At 32.5% G+C, this 21,684-nt stretch overlaps 3 protein-coding genes and 2 long non-coding RNA genes across 7 annotated transcripts; 3 read left to right on the plus strand and 2 right to left on the minus strand.

The window, feature by feature from the left end:
* Nucleotides 1-8,317: 8,317 nt before the first annotated feature.
* LOC103865216 lies at nucleotides 8,318-10,589 on the plus strand. 2 transcript variants are annotated; one of them, XR_004457592.1, is made up of 5 exons: nucleotides 8,318-9,799; nucleotides 9,904-9,996; nucleotides 10,097-10,190; nucleotides 10,293-10,450; nucleotides 10,536-10,589. It is a non-coding gene; the product is annotated as an uncharacterized LOC103865216 (long non-coding RNA). The 2 variants fall into 2 exon arrangements; XR_004457591.1 differs by having other exon boundaries at nucleotides 8,318-9,156; nucleotides 9,575-10,450.
* Nucleotides 10,590-13,737: 3,148 nt separating this feature from the next.
* On the minus strand, nucleotides 13,738-14,218 carry LOC117133667. Its single transcript, XR_004457604.1, has 2 exons — nucleotides 14,041-14,218; nucleotides 13,738-13,895 (listed from the first exon to the last, which is right to left on the minus strand). It is a non-coding gene; the product is annotated as an uncharacterized LOC117133667 (long non-coding RNA).
* A 242-nt stretch (nucleotides 14,219-14,460) lies between these two features.
* LOC103865217 (vesicle-associated membrane protein 725) lies at nucleotides 14,461-17,005 on the plus strand. Of its 2 annotated transcripts, none has more exons than XM_018658615.2 (5): nucleotides 14,461-14,998; nucleotides 15,396-15,537; nucleotides 15,671-15,791; nucleotides 15,930-15,992; nucleotides 16,165-17,005. In XM_018658615.2, exons 1-5 carry the CDS (start codon nucleotides 14,776-14,778, stop codon nucleotides 16,309-16,311), a joined length of 696 nt encoding a protein of 231 aa, XP_018514131.2. In that variant the 5' UTR covers nucleotides 14,461-14,775; the 3' UTR covers nucleotides 16,312-17,005. The 2 variants fall into 2 exon arrangements, with proteins under 2 accessions (XP_018514131.2, XP_009141263.2); XM_009143015.3 differs by having other exon boundaries at nucleotides 14,465-14,965.
* A 69-nt stretch (nucleotides 17,006-17,074) lies between these two features.
* On the minus strand, nucleotides 17,075-20,052 carry LOC103865218 (receptor-like protein 42). Its single transcript, XM_009143016.3, has one exon. The coding sequence runs from the start codon at nucleotides 19,796-19,798 to the stop codon at nucleotides 17,225-17,227; it is 2,574 nt and encodes an 857-aa protein (XP_009141264.2). The 5' UTR covers nucleotides 19,799-20,052; the 3' UTR covers nucleotides 17,075-17,224.
* Nucleotides 20,053-20,803: 751 nt separating this feature from the next.
* Nucleotides 20,804-21,624, plus strand: LOC117133378 (vesicle-associated membrane protein 725-like). The gene is made up of 2 exons (XM_033289405.1): nucleotides 20,804-21,043; nucleotides 21,312-21,624. Exons 1-2 carry the CDS (start codon nucleotides 20,857-20,859, stop codon nucleotides 21,449-21,451), a joined length of 327 nt encoding a protein of 108 aa, XP_033145296.1. The 5' UTR covers nucleotides 20,804-20,856; the 3' UTR covers nucleotides 21,452-21,624.
* Nucleotides 21,625-21,684: the final 60 nt, after the last annotated feature.

Genomic DNA, 21,684 nt, shown 5'->3' on the forward strand with positions numbered 1-21,684 from the left:
TTTCCATTTTTTTAAAATTTTTTGTGTATTTACTTATTATTATATAGATAATTCATATATTATATATTTACATTATTTACTTATTATTTATTGATAATTCATATATTATATATTTAATGCTTAATGTTTATTTCCACTTCATGACTTCTTATTTACTTAATATCTCTATTTTACATTTTAAGATAGATGTTTAAATCTTAATGTACGTTTTCCTTTTTTTTTTAAATTGTATATTTCCATTTGTTATACTTTCTATTTACGTAATATCTATATTTTAAATTTTAAGATATATTTTTAAATCTTAATGTAATTTTCCATTTTTTAAATTGGGTATTTACTTATATTATATATTTACTTATGATTTATTTTTCTTTATATTGTGTATTTCTATTTCTTATACTTTCTATTTACTAATAATTTTATATTTTAAGATAGATTTACATTTTAAGATAGATATTTAAATACTAATGTACTTCTTCCATTTTTTAAAATTGTGTATTTCCTTTTCTTATACTTTCTATTTGGGTAATATCTATATTTTACATTTTAAGATAGATGTTTAAATCTTAATATACTTTTTTCATTGTTTTTAAGTTGTGTATTTCTTTTTCTTATAGTTTATATTTACTTAATATCCATATTTTACATTTTAAGATAGATGTTTAATATTTAATGTATTCTTTCCATTTTTTAAAAATTATGCATTTACTTATTATTGGATATATTATTCGTATATCTATATATTTATAATATTTACTTATTATTTATTTTTCTATATATTGAGTATTTCTCTTTCTTATACTTTATATTTAGTTAATATCGATATTTTATATTTTAAGATAGATGTTTAAATCTTAATGTATTTTTCCATTTTTAATATAAAACGGCAATGTTTAATACAAGAACTTGGACAAATAGTCAAATAGTTATATTTATGTTTTTTTTCTTTTTTATATAAAATGGTAATGTTACATTATAAAGATAAGCCATTTTTTTTAGTGAAAATGGTAATCTTACATATGTTTAATGTAGTTTTTCTATTTTTTTATGTTGTATGTTTACGTATTATTGTTATTTTTAAATGTAAAATGGTAATCTTACATATGCTTAATGTATTATTTCCATTTTTTATGTTGTATGTTTACATATTATTTATTATTTTCTAAATTATATATGGAGATAAACCGTCTTTTTTTAGTGAAAAATGGTATATGTAGTTTTTCCATTTTTATGTTGTATGTTTACATTTTATTTTTTAAAAATGAAAATGTAAAATGATAATCTTACATATGTTTAATGTAGTATTTCCATTTTTTATGTTGTATTTTTACATATATTTATTATTTTCAAAATTATATAGAATGTTTTTTGTTTTTTTTATAAAACGGTAATGTTACATTACGAAGATAAGCCGTCTTTTTTTTTAAGTGAAAAATGATAATCTTACATATTTTTAATGTAGTTTTTCCATTTTTTGTGCTGTATGTTTACATATTATTTATAATTTTCAAAAATTAGTAAAATTAAAATGTAAAACTATATTTTATGCAACTTGTCATCTTTCGGGAGAAGTTTTTTTTGCTGATGTGGACGCTCTATGGAGCCTTAAAATGTCAATTTTATTAGTATCTTTTTTATAAAACGGTAATGTTACATTATGGAGATAAACCGTCTTTTTTTAAGTGAAAAATGGTAATCTTACATATCTTTAATGTAGTTTTTCCATTTTTTATGCTGTATGTTTACATATTATTTATAATTTTCAAAAATTAGTAATATTAAAATGTAAAACTATATTTTATGCCACGTGTCATCTTTCGGGAGAAGTTTTTTTGCTGATGTGGAAGTTCTATGTTGCCTCAAAAGGTCCCTTTTATTAGTATAGATTTTAATCTTATTACTTAAAATATCTAGCCACCTGGGATTAAACCGATAAAAGTATGTAAGGAGTTTATAATGAATTTACAAACATATTAGGTTGGGATCCTATTGGGCTGTGTTGGATTAAAATCCGTTAATGATACTCCTCTGAGCTTTGGGTTTGTGACGTTAATATAGAAAAGGAAAGAATAAATTTGGTACTCTATAAATTACGCTAGAGTAATTATCAGACAATTAAGGCATACTGTTGGAAGGTGAGGTGTCCTCCGAAGCTAAAACACTTTCTTTGGCAGCTGGTTTCTGGTTGTATAGCGGTGACAAAAACATTAAAAGCACGAGGGATGCAAGGAGACACCTGCTGTGCCAGGTGCGGAGCTCCGGAGGAATCAATAAACCATGTGTTTTTTGAATGTCCTCCGGCACGTCAAGTGTGGGCATTATCCAAGATCCCATCAAATCCAAACATTTTTCCAATTGGCTCTCTTTTTGCTAATATGGATCACCTATTCTGGAGACTTAATCCACAAATGGTGGATCACCAGTTTGCATGGGTATTATGGTATATTTGGAAGGGTCGGAACAACAAAGTGTTCAGTAATTTAGATATGGACCCAAGAGACGTACTGAGATTGGCAGAAGTGGAATCAACATTGTGGGCTGAGGCACAAGTTATTACAGATCGCAGATTGGTACAGGAAGTACAGGTACGGCCTGATATAGGGACCATAGGAAGATGGTGTTTTACGGATGGTTCTTGGAAAGATAAGGATCTTTTTTCAGGACAAGGATGGCATAGCACGCTGCCAGGGTTTGATGGCTTATTGGGAGCACGAAATGTAAGGGCATCCCTCTCACCCCTACATTCGGAGATGGAGGCTTTAATTTGGGCGATGGAATGTATGCGAAATTTAAGGCAGTCTCAGGTTACGTTTGCAACGGATTGTTCTCAACTGGTGAAGATGGTTTCGGAACCAGAGGAATGGCCAGCATTTGAAAGCTACCTGGAAGATATCAAGATTTTGCGACAAAGTTTTGTCAACTCAGAAATTGTTCATGTTCCTAGGACGGAGAACAAAAGGGCAGATAGTTTGGCACGGAGTGCTCGGCAACAACTGTCCTTCGTCGTGCACATGGATGTAGTTTTACCACCTTGGCTTACAGAGTCTACATGAGTCTGTAAATGTTTGCTGTAAATGTTTGCTGTCAAAAAAAAAAAAAAAAATTATCAGACAATTAGTTTACTAATTAGTTAACATACATACTCCCAGATGTATTCATCTCTTTGCTTTACATGATCGTACCAAAGGAATGAGGCACATCAAGCTCTCAGCAACAAAAAACTATAAGAAAGGTAAGTATATGTACGCACTACTTAAGCTACTCGCAGGTGACCATGTTGAAGGGATGAATCTTCTGGACGTTCATAAATGGAGAAGCAACACCTATGTGGTTGATAAGCTGTGGAAGCAAGTTAAGAGATCGTTGCATGAAGTTCCATTCATAAAGAACAGCTTCTATGGCACGAACATGATTCTTATAATGCCACCAAGAGTTTGCGAACTCAACAAACTTGAGGACAGATGCAGTAAGTGCTTCTATTATAAAGAGATGGCGAAGTTTATGGAGTTAGTGCACCGTGACTAACAACTCTCCTAAATTCACCCTTTATTAGTATTTCTATTACGATGCATGTTTCAATTACTACCTTTTTTTTCTTCCTTTTTCCTGTATTGTATGCATTGTTTCATGTTTACTTTAAAGAAATTACTAGATTTTGACCCGCGCTTTGAAAGCGCGGGTTTTTTTTTGTTTTTTTTTTCAATTGACAAATATTTAGTAAATGTCACATTTTCATATATTTGTGTTTTATTTTATAAAAGACTTAAAAAATTTATCTTTATTTATCGTATTTCATTTTAAATGACTATTTATGTTAAAAAAATTAAATTTTATTTTTTTAATGAATTAATTTGGTATAACTCTGATAAATTAATTTTATTATGGGGTTAATATTTTAATTAAAAAATTATATACTTTTAATAAAGATTTATACTTTTCAATAAAAAATTCAATTATTTTTATGAATGCTTAAATTATATTAAGAAAAGAAAAAAATAATAATTAAGAATAATTGAAAAAAAATATATTTGAACTTGGACTCAATGGCCCAAAGGAAAAAAAAAGTGAGAATTGAATCTGATTTTTTAATATGCCCAAATGGCCCAAGAGAGATTTGATTTGGGCTGGATCCAAAAATAATGACCCAATATAGATTTGTTATTAATATTACTTAATTGCTCTTAATGAAACATGCAATGTTAGTGAATGAAACATGCCCCTAAGGTAATTATGACAATAGGATCCTGCTTTAATAGTATAGATGATAGCTGCTAATTCCATATCTATTAGACTATATTTTAATCCTGTTTTACATATGCACATTCAATTATTCATATTAAAATTCTACGATATCATAAAAGTTAATTTTACTTCTACATAATTATCAATGACTCAAAACTTGTGGCACAAGTTAACATTTCAACGATTTGGGCTACTAATAACCCATACTAATAAACCGATAACTATTGGGCCTAGAATATTAACAATATATTTACCGTTCGGAAATCTACGGAAGTTATAGTTTCATCATGATGTATACTAATTCACTCAGACAAATAAAAGATACCACCACTACAGTATTTTGTTACAAACACAATATCAAACTTCGCCTTAGTTACCCAAAATGCAAATTCGGAAATCATATATTAAAGTTAGCGTACTCCACTGTCCATCCACAAAGTATGGAATTCAACCTTTAATTATTTCTTGCAAATTATAATCAGAACAACCAGTAAAATAATACCATTAGTATAATTAAAAATATATCAAAAATTAAATATGAGATCCCGCCCGTAGGGCGGGCCGACCCTAGTGTTGTATAAAGTAAATGAAAAACTACGAGTGTATACATAGCATACACGTTTCAGTTGACAAAAAAAGAAGAAGAAAGAATATCGTGTCAATATAACTAGTTGCACATCCTAACAACCGCCGTAAAGCTGACTAAAGATGTGGTCTGGACCACCTTAAATCTACAAAGAGAGTTAGATAAGGAACTTAGTAATGTGAAGAATGGCTGAGTAAAAGAAAAGAAATGAAGCCTGTAGGGAGTTCAAAGGGTTTGAAACAATGTATCAGAAGAGGATGAGCGTGTTAGGAAAAGATGAAAATCATTTGTTTGCATTGTTGAGTGAGAAGCAACTATGCTAGTGGGTTTCCGGGATGTTGCACCATCTTCTTTTGGATAACAAATTGGTTTATAAAAATATAATAAACTATAGTTTAAGAGATAGATGCAGTAGGTGTGAACGCATGGATTACCAACCAACCATTCATATGACCTCATGGCTTCTATCATATATTTGGTCAACTATATATTTTTTTTCCTTTTCTGGTTAGGAAAATATGAATATCGTTACCTAAATAGAATAGTTTCAGATTTGTAGGAACAATCTGGTGTCAGTGAAAGTCATATATCATATATGGATGGATTCTTAGTTCAAAAAGTCATACGAGGATTCAAACATTACCATATAACTTTTACCAAAAAAAAAAAAACATTAACATATAACGATATATTATATGGTTAATAAACTCAACCTTCAGAGTATCCAATTATTCTCGGACTCTCAGGTCCTTGTGTCGGCCCTGCGATCAGGGTCGGACGTGTTAGAGATTGCAGGTGTCCTTCACGACATCAGGAACCTTGCCACTCTCTTCTGTCCCCTATCTTTTAATTTTATTCCTCGTCTAGATAATCGTCAAGCTGACTCTTTGGCACGAGCAGCTCTTGAACGTTTGAATGCAGTGTAAACTCTTTTATTAAGTAATGAAGTAGTTGATTGACAAAAAAAAAGTAAAGAGCGATTTATTTCTGATGTTTCATAATAACCATACTTTAAAGTCCAGGAACCTACGTCAAGATTTAATTGCAAGCTATATTAAAAGGTTTAACAATAAATTTAATTATTTTCTAAGAAAAGGTTCATGCATTTCAAGAGCATGTTTTGATTGGTAAGTAATAGAGTAAAATGGTAGGATAAAAAAGTTAAAAAATAAGGAAGTTAAAAAGTGAAACTGGGAATAAAACTTTTCCTCTTACTATTATGAGAAGACGACCTATTTCCACATAAGAACTACAATATAATAACAAATGTACACAATTTTTTAATCTCGTCTTAATTACACACCAGTTAAATATAATAACATATTTCCACACACGATGAAAGTTCGAAACCCCGTTTCCACACAGACCAAGATTATGCTTGGTTTTAATGGTTTGTGAAATTAACCAATAGTAAACCAATTTGTATCGGTTGATATTTGTACAATCCGACCCAAACGAAGATCCAACTACAAATCGATTAAAATCAGACCAAACCCCTATTAAAATCCCCCAAATCGATTTCATCCTTTAGAACCTTAAAATCTAAAAATCCAGAAAAGAGATGTGGGAAAGACCAACCCATAAGATATTTCAATTTCCACACACTCTCTTTATTCCATTTATTCTTGAAGAAACTTGATAAAGTCTAAATGAGTTTGGTTTTGAGTTTAATTTATAAGTAGAAACGATTCATCTCTTCATTTTCCATCCTCATCTTTGGAATCATCATTGTATTCTTCGATCTTAAAGTCATTCTCCTCCTTTAGCATCATCTTTCATCACTGTCCTCTTCATTCTTAAAATTACTGTCTTGTAGAGAGACAGAGGAAGAAGATTTGGGGATTTAAGTTTTTTGGTTTCGAATTGGCTTCAGTTGGGTCTTGGGTTGGTTTATTAGATCCGATTGTATTAGGTCAATTTAATCCGGTTTATATTCTCTAATCGGGTCGTTTTTAGTTTAGTTAGGTTAGTCATTGGTTAAATTTTTAAAATAGAAACACACAAACCAACTTTAAACTACTATTTGTTGGTATTAGTTTGTCATTCAAAGTTTAGGGGGAAACGGGTTTTGAACTTTTATCGTGTGTAGAACTAGGTTGTCATACTTAATTTGTGTGCAATTAGATCTAGGTTGAAAGATTGTGTATATTTATTACTATATGATAATTCTGGTGTAGAAATAGGTCGTCTTCCCCATTATCAAAGTAACAAATTAATTTATTTTTTCTCTTCTTTGGTGTTAATGGGTGAAAAACACGTTGTACCTGACTGACTGGCTAAAAGTCAGAGTAACTGAGTAGAAAACACTTTTGCTCCAATTTATTATCGCTATATATACTTTTCACTCACAACCAATATAGTGGACATACAAATTTGCATTAAGTGATCGAAATTCTCTTTCTACAGTATATTATGTTGGTCATCTAAGACTAGTTTGAATTTCAAACTAGCTACTAGTTTAAAATCTATACTATTAAAAAAATTCATCTTAAAAATCTACTTATAAAAAATTGTTGCATCTATTTATTACTTTTTTTATTATTTTGGTCATACTCTAACTATGAAACATTATTACTATTTTTAAAGAATTCATATACACATTATACATCAAATACTAAAATGAGGGTACTTATTCATCACAACATAATATTATGCAACATATTATACAATATCATTTGAATACTTCCTAAATTTCCCGAGCCAACACGAGAAATACACAAAATCCAAATAAATACCAAAAAATATTTAAATACGCAAAACTTAACATTTTAAACGAAAAACTAAAAATATCCAAAGTTTTATCCGAATAACTGAAATATAATTCAAAATTTTTGAAATTTTACTAAAACCCAAAACTATAACCAAAACCCTGAATACGAAGCTTAAATTTTTTTGCAACACTGAAAACATATCTAAAATATCCATATATACATAATAAACACAAAAAAATTAGGGTACTTTGGATAGCCGGACTAGGAGAGAGACACGCGGATCCAAAAAAAAACTAATAGGTATTTTGCTCGATCCCGAACCGAACCTGTATTTTTGTGTAGGTTTAGTTTTTTTTTTGTCCAAGTAAAATGTATATGTTAAGAGAGAGTTACATAAGAATGTACATAAAAATCTAAAATAAATTTAAAAAATTTAAAAAATTTCTCTTATTTGAGATAATACGACTTTAGAACATAATAATATATAAAATTCCAAAATACTAATTAATATTAAACTTTGATTATAAGCCAAAAATATTGTGTTTTAGAACCGTAGATCAAAATCGAGTAAATTAATTATTATTGAAAAGAATGTAACTAACCCTCTGAGTCATCTAAGATAGAGTTTCAAAAAGAAATCCAAAGTCAAAAACTTGGATGTAATTCAAACATACATCATCCCAAAATCCACTGAATTTAAGATAGATGTTCATTACAAGTTTTTTTCAACTAGTCCATTACTAGTTTTATACAACGTAGAAAGCAGAAACATTTTGGGAAAATTTTACTTTTACACTTTGTTGGATACCACTTTTCAACTTTACCATCAGTCTAAGGACATTTTCAGAAATACACACTTTCATTAATGAGCAAAAGACAAGAACACCCTTACCTTATCTTCTTCTCCACTATTGGTTTCTCTCCCTGTCCTCGAGTCACCGTCATCTCTCTCTCACCGTCGTCTCTCTCTCTCACCGTCAATTTCCGGCGCCTCTCTCACCGCCTAGTTCTGGTGTCTCTCTCACCGTCGATCTCTCTCTCACCGTCGATCTCTCTCTCACCGTCGACTTCCGGTGACGAAATCGATTCAAAATCTCCAAGATGTCAACTCATATACGTGATTCACAACTTATGTCTCTAATTTCTGTATTTTTGTTTGATTCGATTTTGTGCTTTCTCTTATCGAAAAATCAAACAAGGTTCTCTTAGATATCTCATTTAAAGAGGTCGATCTAAGAGAAACAGATTTGATAGTGAAACGTTGAGAGTGAAAACATTGAGTATTTGAAAACTTAAATCTGGTTTTGAAATCATATTAAGATTGATCTGAATGGTTCCGGCTAAGAAAAGAGATTTTCCGATAGTAAAAACTGCATATTAAGGAAGAGATAATTTCCGATAGTAAAAACTGAATATTAAGGAATTATAACCCCTTATAAATCTGGGTTTCATGAGATTGTTGATAAATACAACTCAATGATTTATAAGGAATTATAACCCTTTATAAATCTGGGTTTCTACCAGGAAACCTCTTCTGCAGATCTGTTATGTCTACATAGGGACTCAACAAGGGCTTCGACAATTACTGAAGTGTTGGAGGTGGAGAAGAAAAATAATGTGAGTTTTTACTAAAGTTTATAAATATATTTGTACTGTATTGTTTAGAAAGAGGTTTATAAACATACTCCTTGAAAAAGGGTTACAAGCAGACGCCTTGGTAAAAAATGTGAAGCGTTTAGACATTTTAGAATATTTTTCATTTTGTACTTTTTCTGTAACACGTTGCTTGCATCATTCACACACTAGCCCTTAACATTCACATTAGATTATTGAGAATGGTTGCTCTGTTTCTTCTTGGCTTGTGTTTTGTGTGTTAACTCGCATGTTTCACTTGTCTTAACACCTTGCTTATGTCATGCCCTCATTAGCTCCTGCCATTTACATGAGATTACTAAGTTAACTATATTGTTTCATAATGGTTTATAAATAAGAGATTTACAGAGACTTATAAAACGTTGTTTTATCTTTGTTACAGGGTGTGGTTACTACAGTGTTTGGATTCTCTGAGGAATTCAAACATTTGGTGAACCCAACACATCCTCATGATAAGGACTTTGAAAGTGTTATACAACTAGTTCAACAAGGATACAATGTGTAGAAAATCGATTGGGAACAAGGATTTGTGGATGTTTTCTTACAACAGAAGACATTGGTCGACAAAGCAGGACAGAAGACAAAGATGTACAGCAAAACCTCTAAGGTCATTGTGTTTTTGATGTTTTATAAGACTTTATCAAATTTGAAATTGTTAAGTTATGTTAATATTATAAGCATTTATAAATCTCTTATTTTTGTTTGAAATAGGAGCAAACACAATATCAAGAAGAACAACAAGTGGAAGCTGATGCTGAATTCGGTGACGGTGATAAAGAAAGAGAAACATCAAAAATCAATGAAGTAAGCTAATATATAAACCCTTATAAATTTGGACTATCATTTAAAAAAAATTATAAGCCATCCTAAATTTGTTATTGTTTTTTTTCTCTCTTGGAAATAGGGTTGAGGAAGAATAAGAAGAACAAATGGAAGCTGATACAGAAGTTGAGGAGTCCGTGCAAGCTGAAAGGCAGAAATGAAGAAGAGGAAATAAGGTAAATAACTCTCTTTATAATGGTTTATAAATGTTATTTTCTGATCGTGTTCTCAAAATTGAATGATGAATATGTTTATATAGCCATCATAATACTGTTTAGGAACAAGAGCATAAGAAGAATAAAGAGAAAAGAAAAGATGAAGCGTATGAGAAAGCTAAGGAGAAATTTCAAGATGAAGATGGTTCCAAACTCGATAAGTTAATCCAAATGCTTTATGATTTGAATAAACGAGTAGAAGTAATCGAGAATGTCAAGTGGTAAGCAAATAACTTTACCAAGCACTTATAAATATTTTCACATGTTATTTTCTTTACCTATTATGACATGATTTTTTGAAGGCAGACGGTTATGAGAGTCCATGCAACTATGATGATACAAAAGGTGCACCAAATGATGAAAATGAAGAAAAGAAAATTCTGGTGGTAAAAGAAATGCAACAGATGATGAAAATGATGAAGAAGAAATTTCTGATACACAGCAACTAACGGAAGTGAATATTCTTAGGGAAAATGAGAATACAGAGAAAATCACTCCAGACGAAGACACTGAAAAAAGTGAAAAAAAAAGATGCATGGAACAAAAGTCACAGTTACAATTCTAAAAAATAGAATATAAAGGTTTATAAAATTTTTTATATTAAGCTTAACTAATCTTATCTTTTGTAGATGACGTCATCTACTCCAACATTCACTACTCCAAACTTTGATATAAGGGTATAAAATTTAATATATTTTATAAGGCCTTGTAAATTTTAATGTATAAAGCTTAAAATTATAGTTTCTAAATAATTTGTTTACAGATTACATCGCCTATAAATAAGTATTCGCAAGAGATGATTAAACCATTTATAAGCATTATCTATGGATTCATAAATAATAATGTATTAAAATTTATTAAACATCACTTATAAACCTTCGTAAAACTCAGATATACTAGTTTATAAAGTATTATATAAACTCATAGATGAAATTTAAACACAAAAAATGATATGTAAAGGCTGATAAATAACTTATAACCCTTTATATATCTTATAATAATATTTTAGAAAGCATTATGAAAATTAATGATAAAAAGTTTAAAAAATAAAATCGGTGATATAAATACATGAAGATGCTCGTTACTAATTTTCTTAAAAAATAAACTAGAGTAAATGTAAAGTGCAAATGATTTACAGCTTACAATCACTTATAAGAACACGTGCTACACATATATATTACAGAAAGACATGTGTCTTGTTTCTCTTATATGTGTCAAGAACATATATATTACATATAAAAACATGTGTCTTCTCTCTCTTTCTGCAACTCTTATCTTCTTGAACATTGTGTTTCCCTCTGAAAACATAAAAACATAAGGCTAAATATATATATTGTTTTAAGGTTTCTTTTATAAGGTCTTATAAATATAAAAATTGTAATAAATACCTCAAGGGGGTTTACTGTTTCCAGCAATATGCAAATTATGAGTAATTAAAACTTCATCCCGTGTCTGAATCGTATTTGACACAATCCTTGATGATAAATGAGTTCTTCTGTGAAACGTTAACAAAAAACATAAAGCTAATAGTAAATCTCCAAATGACATCATTATATTTATAAGGTCTTATAAATGTAAAAGTTGTAATAAGTATTGCTATGACATACTTCCGGCAATAAGCAAATCTTGAGTATTACATACTATCTTGTAAAATAACTAACTGATAACTATCATAAACGAAAACCTTAACAAGGAGTTCCATGTAGTTACCTTAATGGTTATACATAGATGAAGGCATCCATTCTCTTGAAGTTTGTTCATATATGATGCTACTTGACGATCATTCCTAATAAATACCGGAGGGAGCTCTTTTGAACTAAAGTTTAACTTTGAAGGTGAGACATAGCTAAGATTTATACTGTTTAACTTGGAAGGTGAGACATCGATTCCAAAATTTTCTAAAACAACCTCAATCAAATCATTGTAGCTGATATCTTCAAGAATCATACTAAGACAAGATCCCCTTTCATCATCGACTATGAAATCCTAATGAATTCCATTTATTAGTTTCCAGTCTCCACGTATAGAACACAATTTGATCTTCATAACCTGATTATAAGAACATGGAGATTAGAGAAGGAATGATCAACAAGATATATAAAAAAAAATACATAACACTATGTTCCTCATCGATAAAAATTTATAAGGTTTTATAAATCTGAGATTTGAAAATTTCATGAGAAAAACTTCGTCTCCTTTCCAGAAACCGATCGATCTTGAGAAACCAAGCAAAAATTACAAAAAAAAAGACGAAAATCACTATCTATTATCCTCTGACCTTTGTTACGCGTTCGTGAAGAGAGATTGTTATGTTCGTTTGAGCTGTAGTCTTCGCCAAATCTCGTCGGACGTCAACGTCGTCGGAACCGTCAAATCTATAAATCATTTATAAATGTTTATAAGAAAGTTATGAAAGTTTATAAATAATTTATAAGGGGTATGTATACTATTAATAAGAGTTTATAAAAACTGTATAAAAGATTATATTCAATTTATAAGAGGTATTATAAGAGTTGTATAAGTTTATAAATCAACTAAAAGAGTCTAAAACCATTTAGAAAGCCTTATAAGATAATTTATAATGGTTTGTATAATAATTTATAAGGGTTTATAAGGGTATGTAAATAATGTATACGGGTTTATAAAAATAATTTATTAAGTTTATACACCATTATAAAATATTATAAAATGATTTATAAGGGAATTTAAAATTTCTGAAGCGGTGGAGTCTTGATTGCTGTCCACATGTACCTCAGAATCTGCCACGTATCATCATCTCCTTACAAATCCTAATAAGGATATGTAAAATTATTTGTAAGAGTTTATAAACCATTAATAAATGCATATAAAACAAGTTATAAAATCTATAAACCATTTATAAATGTTTATAAGAAAGTTATGAAAGTTTATAAATAATTTATAAGGGGTATGTATACTATTAATAAGAGTTTATAAAAACTTTATGAAACATTATATTCAATTTATAAGGGGTATTATAAGAGTTGTATAGGTTTATAAATCAACTAAAAGAGTCTATAACCATTTAGAAAGCCTTATAAAATAATTTATAATGGTTTGTATAATAATGTATACGGGTTTATAAAAATAATTTATAAAGCTTATACACCATTATAAAGGATTATAATAAAACAATTTATAAGGATATGTAAAATTTCTGAAGCGGTGGAGCCGTGCTTGCTGTCCACATGTGCCTTAGAATCTGTCACGTATCATCATCTCTTTACAAAGCCTTATAAGGGTATGTAAAATTATTTGTAAGAGTATATAAACCATTAATAAAGACATATAAAACAAGTTATAAGATCTATAAAACATTTATAAATGTTTATAAGAAAGTTATGAAAGTTTATAAATAATTTATAAGAGGTATGTATACTATTAATAAGGGTTTATAAAAACTTTATGAAAGCCTTATAAAATAATTTATAATGGTTTGTATAATAATATATAAGGGTTTACAAGAGTATGTAAATATTTTATAAGGGTATAAAGAAGCCAACTCTGCAACTTTTATAAAGAGTTATAAATATTTAATTCTTTGATCGTACAAACCACATTCTGGATACTCCTCCCTAATCTTAGAGATCAAAAGCGTTCCCATCCCAGATCTAGTTCCTCCTCCCAACGAATGACAAAACTGGAAACCTACACAGAGATCAAAACCAAATGTATCACAATGATAACAGCATCAACGAAACCTAAATCAAATACACCACAGAGATCTCAAATCAAATCACGCACGACGATAAAACATATCGAGATTCAAAAACAAAATCAGTTATCCTCTCACCTTGTAGGCAATCTTTGTTCTCAGCTTCCTTCCTCACAACATCGAGAATTCGTTGAAGTAGACATCGATACGTTCGAGCTGGAGGGGAGAGTCGCCGACGTATTGGCCGGTGTGGTCAACGTCGTGCTCGTCGCAGATCACTTCCCAGAACTTGGCTCCGATCTGGTTTCCACATTGGTTGCCGTGGATGTGGAGGCTCTCTCTCATTTTCTCGCCGGAATCGTCTCGTCGAATCTCTAACTAGAGTCGTCGATCAATTTGGGAATTTTGAAAATTCTTGTTAGAGAATATGTTTATGTTTCATTAAATAAGGTTATAAATGTCTTTTACCCTTCATTAAAGATGAGGGTAAAAGTGGTTAGTGTAAAGTTGAAAAGTGGTATTAGGAAAGTGGTATTAGTAGCAATTCCCCAAACATTTTTAATTAAATTAACTAATTATATCAGATAGTTAAATTAGGTAACTAATATTAATTAACACGAACGAAACCGTGATAAAAGGAGAAACTTTCTCCCTCTGTCTCACAAACGTTTTCAACTTTTGTTGTTTGTTTGTTGTCTCTTCAACAAAGTCTCAAACGATCGCTGCGTCGTCCCCATCTCTCTCTCCCCCTTACATTCTCCCTTCTATTTTGGATCTTTCTTAGTTGCGTACACACCAAGGTAACAAAAACAAAAGAAGAAAATCAGATTTGTTGTGCGTTAGGTTTTTTTTTTCTCTCCTCTTCGGGACAAAATGGGACAAAAGAATTTGATCTACAGCTTCGTCGGTCGTGGCACGGTGATTCTCGTCGAGTATACCGAGTTTAAAGGCAATTTTACTTCCGTCGCTGCACAATGCCTACAGAAACTCCCTTCTTCGAACAACAAGTTTACCTACAACTGCGACGGTCACACCTTTAATTACCTCGTCGAAAATGGCTTCAGTGAGTTTCACTTCTTGATCCCAACACATTTTTGTGTGGATATGATTCTCTTTATGACTTGAATGTGTCTTTGTATTCGTATTGCAATCTATTACAGTGGATCTATATGGTTGTTGGTGGAACCAGTGACATTGGGGTGTATATTTGTTCTGCTTCTGTGAAAGTTTTTTTGTGTGTTTCCGTATTATAAGGTTTCTTGCCAAAGAAGTTAGCTTTCTTTTGTATTGATAGATGTATGTAGGATTAGATATTTTTATCTTTTTAATTATTGCTACATTTCTTGTTTTCGATCTCTCTGGTCTCTGTTTTAGGCTGTATTTGAACTAGGTAATGTATGACAATGTTTTGCAGTTTCTTACTTGTCATGGATCTTATTTTTCATGGATGAAGGATCTGACAAAAGAATTTTATGTGTTATGGTTGTGTGTAGCGTATTGTGTTGTTGCTGTTGAAGCTGTTGGGAGGCAGATTCCAATGGCTTTTTTGGAGCGAGTTAAGGAAGATTTCAGCAAGAGATATGGTGGTGGGAAGGCTACCACTGCTAAGCCTAACAGCTTGAACAAAGAGTTTGGGTACTTTATCTTTTCCATCAGAATGAAAAAAGAAAACTTCAATTCTTTTTTTTTTTTTTTTTTTTTTTTTTTTAGAAAACTTCAATTCTTGTCTCTGTGGATATGATTTTTAACTTGTTTGGTTATATAATAGGTCTAAACTGAAGGAGCATATGCAATACTGTGTGGATCATCCTGAGGAGATTAACAAACTTGCTAAGGTTAAGGCTCAAGTGAGTGAGGTGAAAGGAGTTATGATGGAGAACATTGAGAAGGTCAGAATAGTATATCTATGTCAACCTCACAATCCCGTCTTATTCTTTTAAGCATATTTGTGCTTGAATTTTCCTGCCCATTGAGGTAGAAGTGACCTACTCCTGCTGAACTCACTGAACTTATTCATTTATTTGAAGGTCCTTGACCGTGGTGAGAAAATTGAGCTTCTAGTGGACAAAACTGAAGATCTTCGTTCACATGTTAGTGCTTACCTTTCACTTATATGTGTCTTAGGTTTTTAATAACATTATTTTTCAGCAATGTTAAATTCATGCGAGAAGAATCAAAGAAAAACTTATGTGTATACATATAAAAACATAACAAGGCATTAGAGTTCTAAGGCTCTTGTATTTGCCATTTGAATATCAACAGGCACAAGATTTCAGAACACAAGGAACGAAAATAAGAAGAAAGATGTGGTGGGAGAACATGAAGATTAAGCTCATAGTCGCTGGTATCATCATTGCCTTGATTCTCATCATCATCATCTCGGTTTGTCCTGGCTTCAAGTGTACTTGAAAAGTAGAACAGTCTGAGAGATTATAAGCCCCTTATTGTTAAACTAACCTAACTCCTCCCGGTATTTGCCCTTCTATTTTGATCTTTTTGTTTTTGCAGTGTCTCTTTTATAGTTTATTTTTATTATTGTTAGGAAAAAGCAATATGATGGCTCAGTATTGAGAAATGATGATTTGGGTTGTGAATGTTTGGAAAGGGATATAAGCTGTTGGGGTTTGCTTATATATAGGCTAGGTCTTTGTGCTATTGGTGATCACATGTCTTTTTGTAATCTTGAATCGAATGTTGGGTTTTTGCTCCTTCAAATCTCCTTAATTTTCTCGCTAGGGAAAAACATATTTATATTAGATCTTTGTGCTCATGGTGATAAAATCCACTATACTTATTTGATAGAAGAAGAAATTAAGCAAAGTATTAGATTAAGATACAACAATCATAAGATAATGCTTTAATACAACTAGTTGACAGACAACGAAAGATCAAAGTCAGACCGCTAACAATTTCTACGATAGGCACAAAATAACACAAGGAAATGCTATAATACAAGATCAACAACTACTTGACAGACACTGAAAGCACAAACTTAAAATTGGAACAATCGTAACGGTTTATGCGGTCGCACCAGTTATCTTCAGGTCCATAGAATTTGTTTCAACTGAGGATAAGGACTTGGAAATTTCGTATAGCCATGAGCGAAAAAAAGAAGAAACTTGTATGTGAATATGTTGTGATCAACAACTAGAAACCTTAATGACTGAGAATATAGAAAAGACTTCGGAATCTTTATTTAAAAAAAAGGAGAAATAGAACAAAACATCAGATAATGAAACAACAAACATAAGGAAATGCTTGCATACATGAGCACTTAACTACTAGACATACATTCAAGGATTGCACTCAAACTGAAACAATATTAACGGCTTCTGCGCTTACTGGGACCAACTATCTTGACAAGCCACTCCGGTTTGTATGAAGCAATGACGTGCGCTATTGCCAGTCCAAGCAACACTCCAGGTCCATATCCAATTACTACAGCTTTCCAGTTCAACACTTCTACTTCTTCTTCTTTGTCTTCTTGCTTAGGTCGTTGTGTGGGTGTAGCATTAGTCCCAAAGCAAGTTTCCTGGAGTGGATGGCCACAAAGCCCTGCATTCCCTTCGAATGAAGATTTTGGTTGTCCCGTAATCTGTGTTCCTTGTGGTATTTCACCCTTGAGCTGGTTGTGGGACACATTTATGTACGCCAAAAATGAGAGGGTCCCAAGCCCATTAGGAATAAACCCTGAGAGTTGGTTTCTTGATAGGTCTAGTGACTCGAGATTGCTCAGATTTGCCAACGACAAAGGAATATGACCTGTGAAGGCATTGTTTGAGAAGTTGAGTGCAATCAGCGCTTTCAAGAGACCAATGGATTCAGGAATCTGTCCTTCAATTCTATTCCCAGAAAAACCAATGGTCGCGTAGGAATTAAGGACCAACGCTTGTTCCATATATAGACCTTTGTATTGCAAATCTACAGCCTCTACATTGTTATAGTACAAGTTCCCGTTAGTACTTTTTTTGCGTAGCATATAAAGACCACCATCTTCATTCATAGTAGGGGATGTTGCTTTCCAATTGACAAAGTATGTTGGTGGCAAGCTTCCAGTAAACTTATTATCAGATATCTCAAATATACGCAGCTCCGGAAACCCGAGAGGACCTTGACCAGGAAGAGATATAGATCCATAGAATTTGTTTGAACTGAGGATAAGGACTTGCAGATTTGGTAAAGCCTTGAGCCAAAAAGGAAACTTGTCTTTGATTCTGTTGTGGTCAACAGCCAGAAACTCGAGAGATGAACAATTCTGAAGAGATCCTGGAAGTTTCCCGGTGAGTAGATTGTGTCCAACATCAAGTGATCGTAGAGAAGAACTGATATAAAATGCGTCAGGAATACTTCCTTCCAAGTTGTTCTTCCGTAGAGTCACAAATGTCAAGTTACTCAAGCATTGAGGAACTGGACCTGTGAGGTTATTGTAACCTAGCAATAAATCCGTGAGAGATCTACATTTGCACATTGAAAGCGGTATGCTCCCTGTGAATTTGTTGTACTGTGTACTCAACATGCTGATAGAGAGTGGTAGAATAGGAATTTCTCCTTCGAAACAGTTTTGCTCCAGATTTAATTCTTTCACTGATGAGTTTACCAAAACATCCACTGGACCTTCGAAACCATTAAGCGAATTGTTTTTTAGAAAAACTGTGGTCAGACGAGGAAGGTTCCATAACCACTCGGGGATTTTCCCTTTGATTCTGTTGTGTGACAATGTTATAAGCTCCAACTTCTCAAGGTTCTTTAAGATATTTGGGAACTCGATGATGCCACAGCTTTGTAACAACAAACTCTCCAAGTTTGTTGGAATGTCTAAACTTGTATCTAAACTGGCCGGAGATATAGGATTACCGGAAAGATAGAGAACCGACAAAGATTTTAGCGGGGCGAAGAGGCGTATATCAATCGGGTAACTTGTGTTTATGAAAGAAAGGTCAAGAATCTTGAGGTTGATGAGCTTTGAGATAGGCTCTATGATTTTTCCTTCAAAATGGTTCTGCCCAAGGTATAAGTACTCGAGCATAGATGGGGTAGAGGAATTAGGAAAATTAATAGATCCGTTGAGATCGTTTCCACTAAGATCAAGATCTGATAAGGAAGGCATGGTGAAGAGAGAAGAAGGAATGGTTCCATAGAAGTGATTCTCATAAAGATGTAGAAGAGAGAGCATGGTAAGATTTTGTACAGGTGGGAAACTACCAGTGAACTTGTTTTTGTCAAGGTGCAACTCTTTTAACGAGGTTAGGTTCCTAATTGTAGGAGGAACTTGCCCGAAAAAGTCATTGGAGGAAAGAGACAAGAGCTCGAGTCTGTTGAGATTTCCAAATTCAGAAGGTAGTAACGACCTGAACTTGTTGTAGCTTATATCTAAAACTGAGAGATTTAATAGATTCTGTACAAGTGGGAAACTACCGGTGAGCTTATTTTCGGAAAGGTCTAAAACAGAAAGAAGGCTTAGGTTATTAAACGAGGAAGGAACTTGGCCGAAGAAGCTATTATTGTAAAGAGATAAGACCTCTAACCTGCTGAGATTGCCAAATTCAGAAGGAAGTGAAGATGAGATGAAGTTGTTTCCACTGAGAAAAAGGTAACGAAGATGGTATAACCTGAAGAGGCTACTATTGGGCTTTAGAGTTCCACTGAGACAGGCCTTGAGTCGTAGCTTCGTGACGGCACCCGTTGAGATATCGCACCTGACTCCGTTAAAGGGATCACTGAGGTTGCAGTGGCTGCTATCAAACTCATCCATGAACTCAGTGAGAGCTTGAGTCTGATGGGGACCACAAGCAACATAACTACTTTTATCGATGTTTAATGTGAATAAGCTTGAAGGGGAGACACAACAGAGCAAGATTAGCGAGAGAAAATGCAAACGCACACGGGATTCAGACATGGTCTTTATGAAAAGTTTTGAAGAAGATTTATTTTGGTTTAAAAAAAAGTGAGGGAGAAGGTTGGTGATATAAATAGAGATATGTGGGTTTCAACTGGAGCTATTATGTCACCCATACAACTCGACTTATAAGAAGTCAGAGCTGAGTGATGTCTTTGTATTCTAGCTTGGAAAAAAAAATATGGCTAAGTGGCTAATTTCCATTCATATCATGAAGTGAAATCCACGTTAGTTGATTTTTCTAGCGTATAACTTGGATTGGAATAGTTTAACAGAAATAAACAAAACTTGGTTCGAAATTTCTCACATGTGTTCAAAACGACATGCACATAATGTTTGTGGAGTGTCAATTTGCAGACCTGTTAACGTGAAGGACCGTCACAGACAAAGTGGTCACATATATATTGGTTTAGCTAACAAAAGACCTTACATGTCTGATGTATCACACACTAAGCGCAGTTTCTCGGAATCGCAACCGACGAACATCTCATGGACCTTAGCCGACTGATGATTATAGATCACTTTCAGTTTGTCGCCGGATTGATGATTAGATCTATTAACGAAATCATCGGAAAAATACAACCGCAGGCGATTGATGATTAGATTTAAATCTACATGTTCCATACCAGTCGGTCTGAATCACTTGATGATTCTGGCTATGGATAAACTTCGCTCCATCATGTTCATTCTAAAATAGTAAAAATCTACTCTCAAAAGATAGAAGATCAAAGCATAACCGATAACACAAAGAGATCTACACATCAATCCAACATTTGGAGCTTTCCGAAATTAGATCCGAAAGCTATATGAACATGCATAAGGTGAGGAAAATAAAGCAAAAACAAAGATAGCCGAATATAATTGGAGCGAGTTAAGGAAAATTTCAGCAAGAGATATGGTGGTGGGAAGGCTACCAATGCTAAACCCAACAGCTTGAACAAAGAGTTTGGGTACTTGAGCTCCACCGTCAGAATGAAACACAAAAAATTTCTTTCTAGTCTCTATTGATATGATATTAACTTGTTTGTCTTTCTCGTAGGTCTAAACTAAAGGAGCATATGCAGTACTGTGTGGATCATCCTGAGGAGATTAACAAACTTGCTAAGGTTAAGGCTCAAGTAACTGAGGTGAAAGGAGTTATGATGGAGAACATTGAGAAGGTCAGGATAGTATTATCTATGTTAATCTCACAGCTCTGCTTTATAATTAATTTGAGCATATTTGTCATAACTGGCTTGAATTTGTGAAGCTGACTAAGCTTTATGTAATTCATTTATTTTCAGGTCCTTGACCGAGGTGAGAAAATCGAGCTTCTAGTGGACAAAACTGAGGATCTTCGTTCACATGTTAGTGCTTACCTTTCACTTATATGTGTCTTAGGTTTTTAATAACATTCTTTTTCAGCAGTATTAATTCCTTTTGAACTAATCAAAGAAAAACTCATGTGTATACATATAAACACATAACAAGGCATTAGATTTATATTTGCCATTTGAATAACAACAGGCATAAGATTTCAGAACACAAGGAACAAAAATAAGAAGAAAGATGTGGTGGGAGAACATGAAGATTAAGCTCATAGTCGTTGGTATCATCATTGCATTGATTCTCATCATCATCATCTCGGTTTGTCCTGGCTTCAAGTGTACTTGAAAAGAAGAACAGTTTGAGAGATTATAAGCCCCTTATTGTTATACTAACCTGCTCCTCCCAGTATTTTCCCTTCTATTTTGATCTTTTTGTTCCGCAGTGTCTCTTTTATAGTTATTTTTAATTTTGTTAGCAAAAAAGCAATACGATGAGCAGTATTTAGAAATGATCCTTTGGGTTGTGAATGTTTGGAAACTGATTTAAGCTGTTGGGGTTTGCTTATACATAGGCTAGGT

This window comes from Brassica rapa, chromosome A04 (genome assembly GCF_000309985.2).
Source record: "Brassica rapa cultivar Chiifu-401-42 chromosome A04, CAAS_Brap_v3.01, whole genome shotgun sequence".
NCBI lineage: Eukaryota > Viridiplantae > Streptophyta > Magnoliopsida > Brassicales > Brassicaceae > Brassica > Brassica rapa.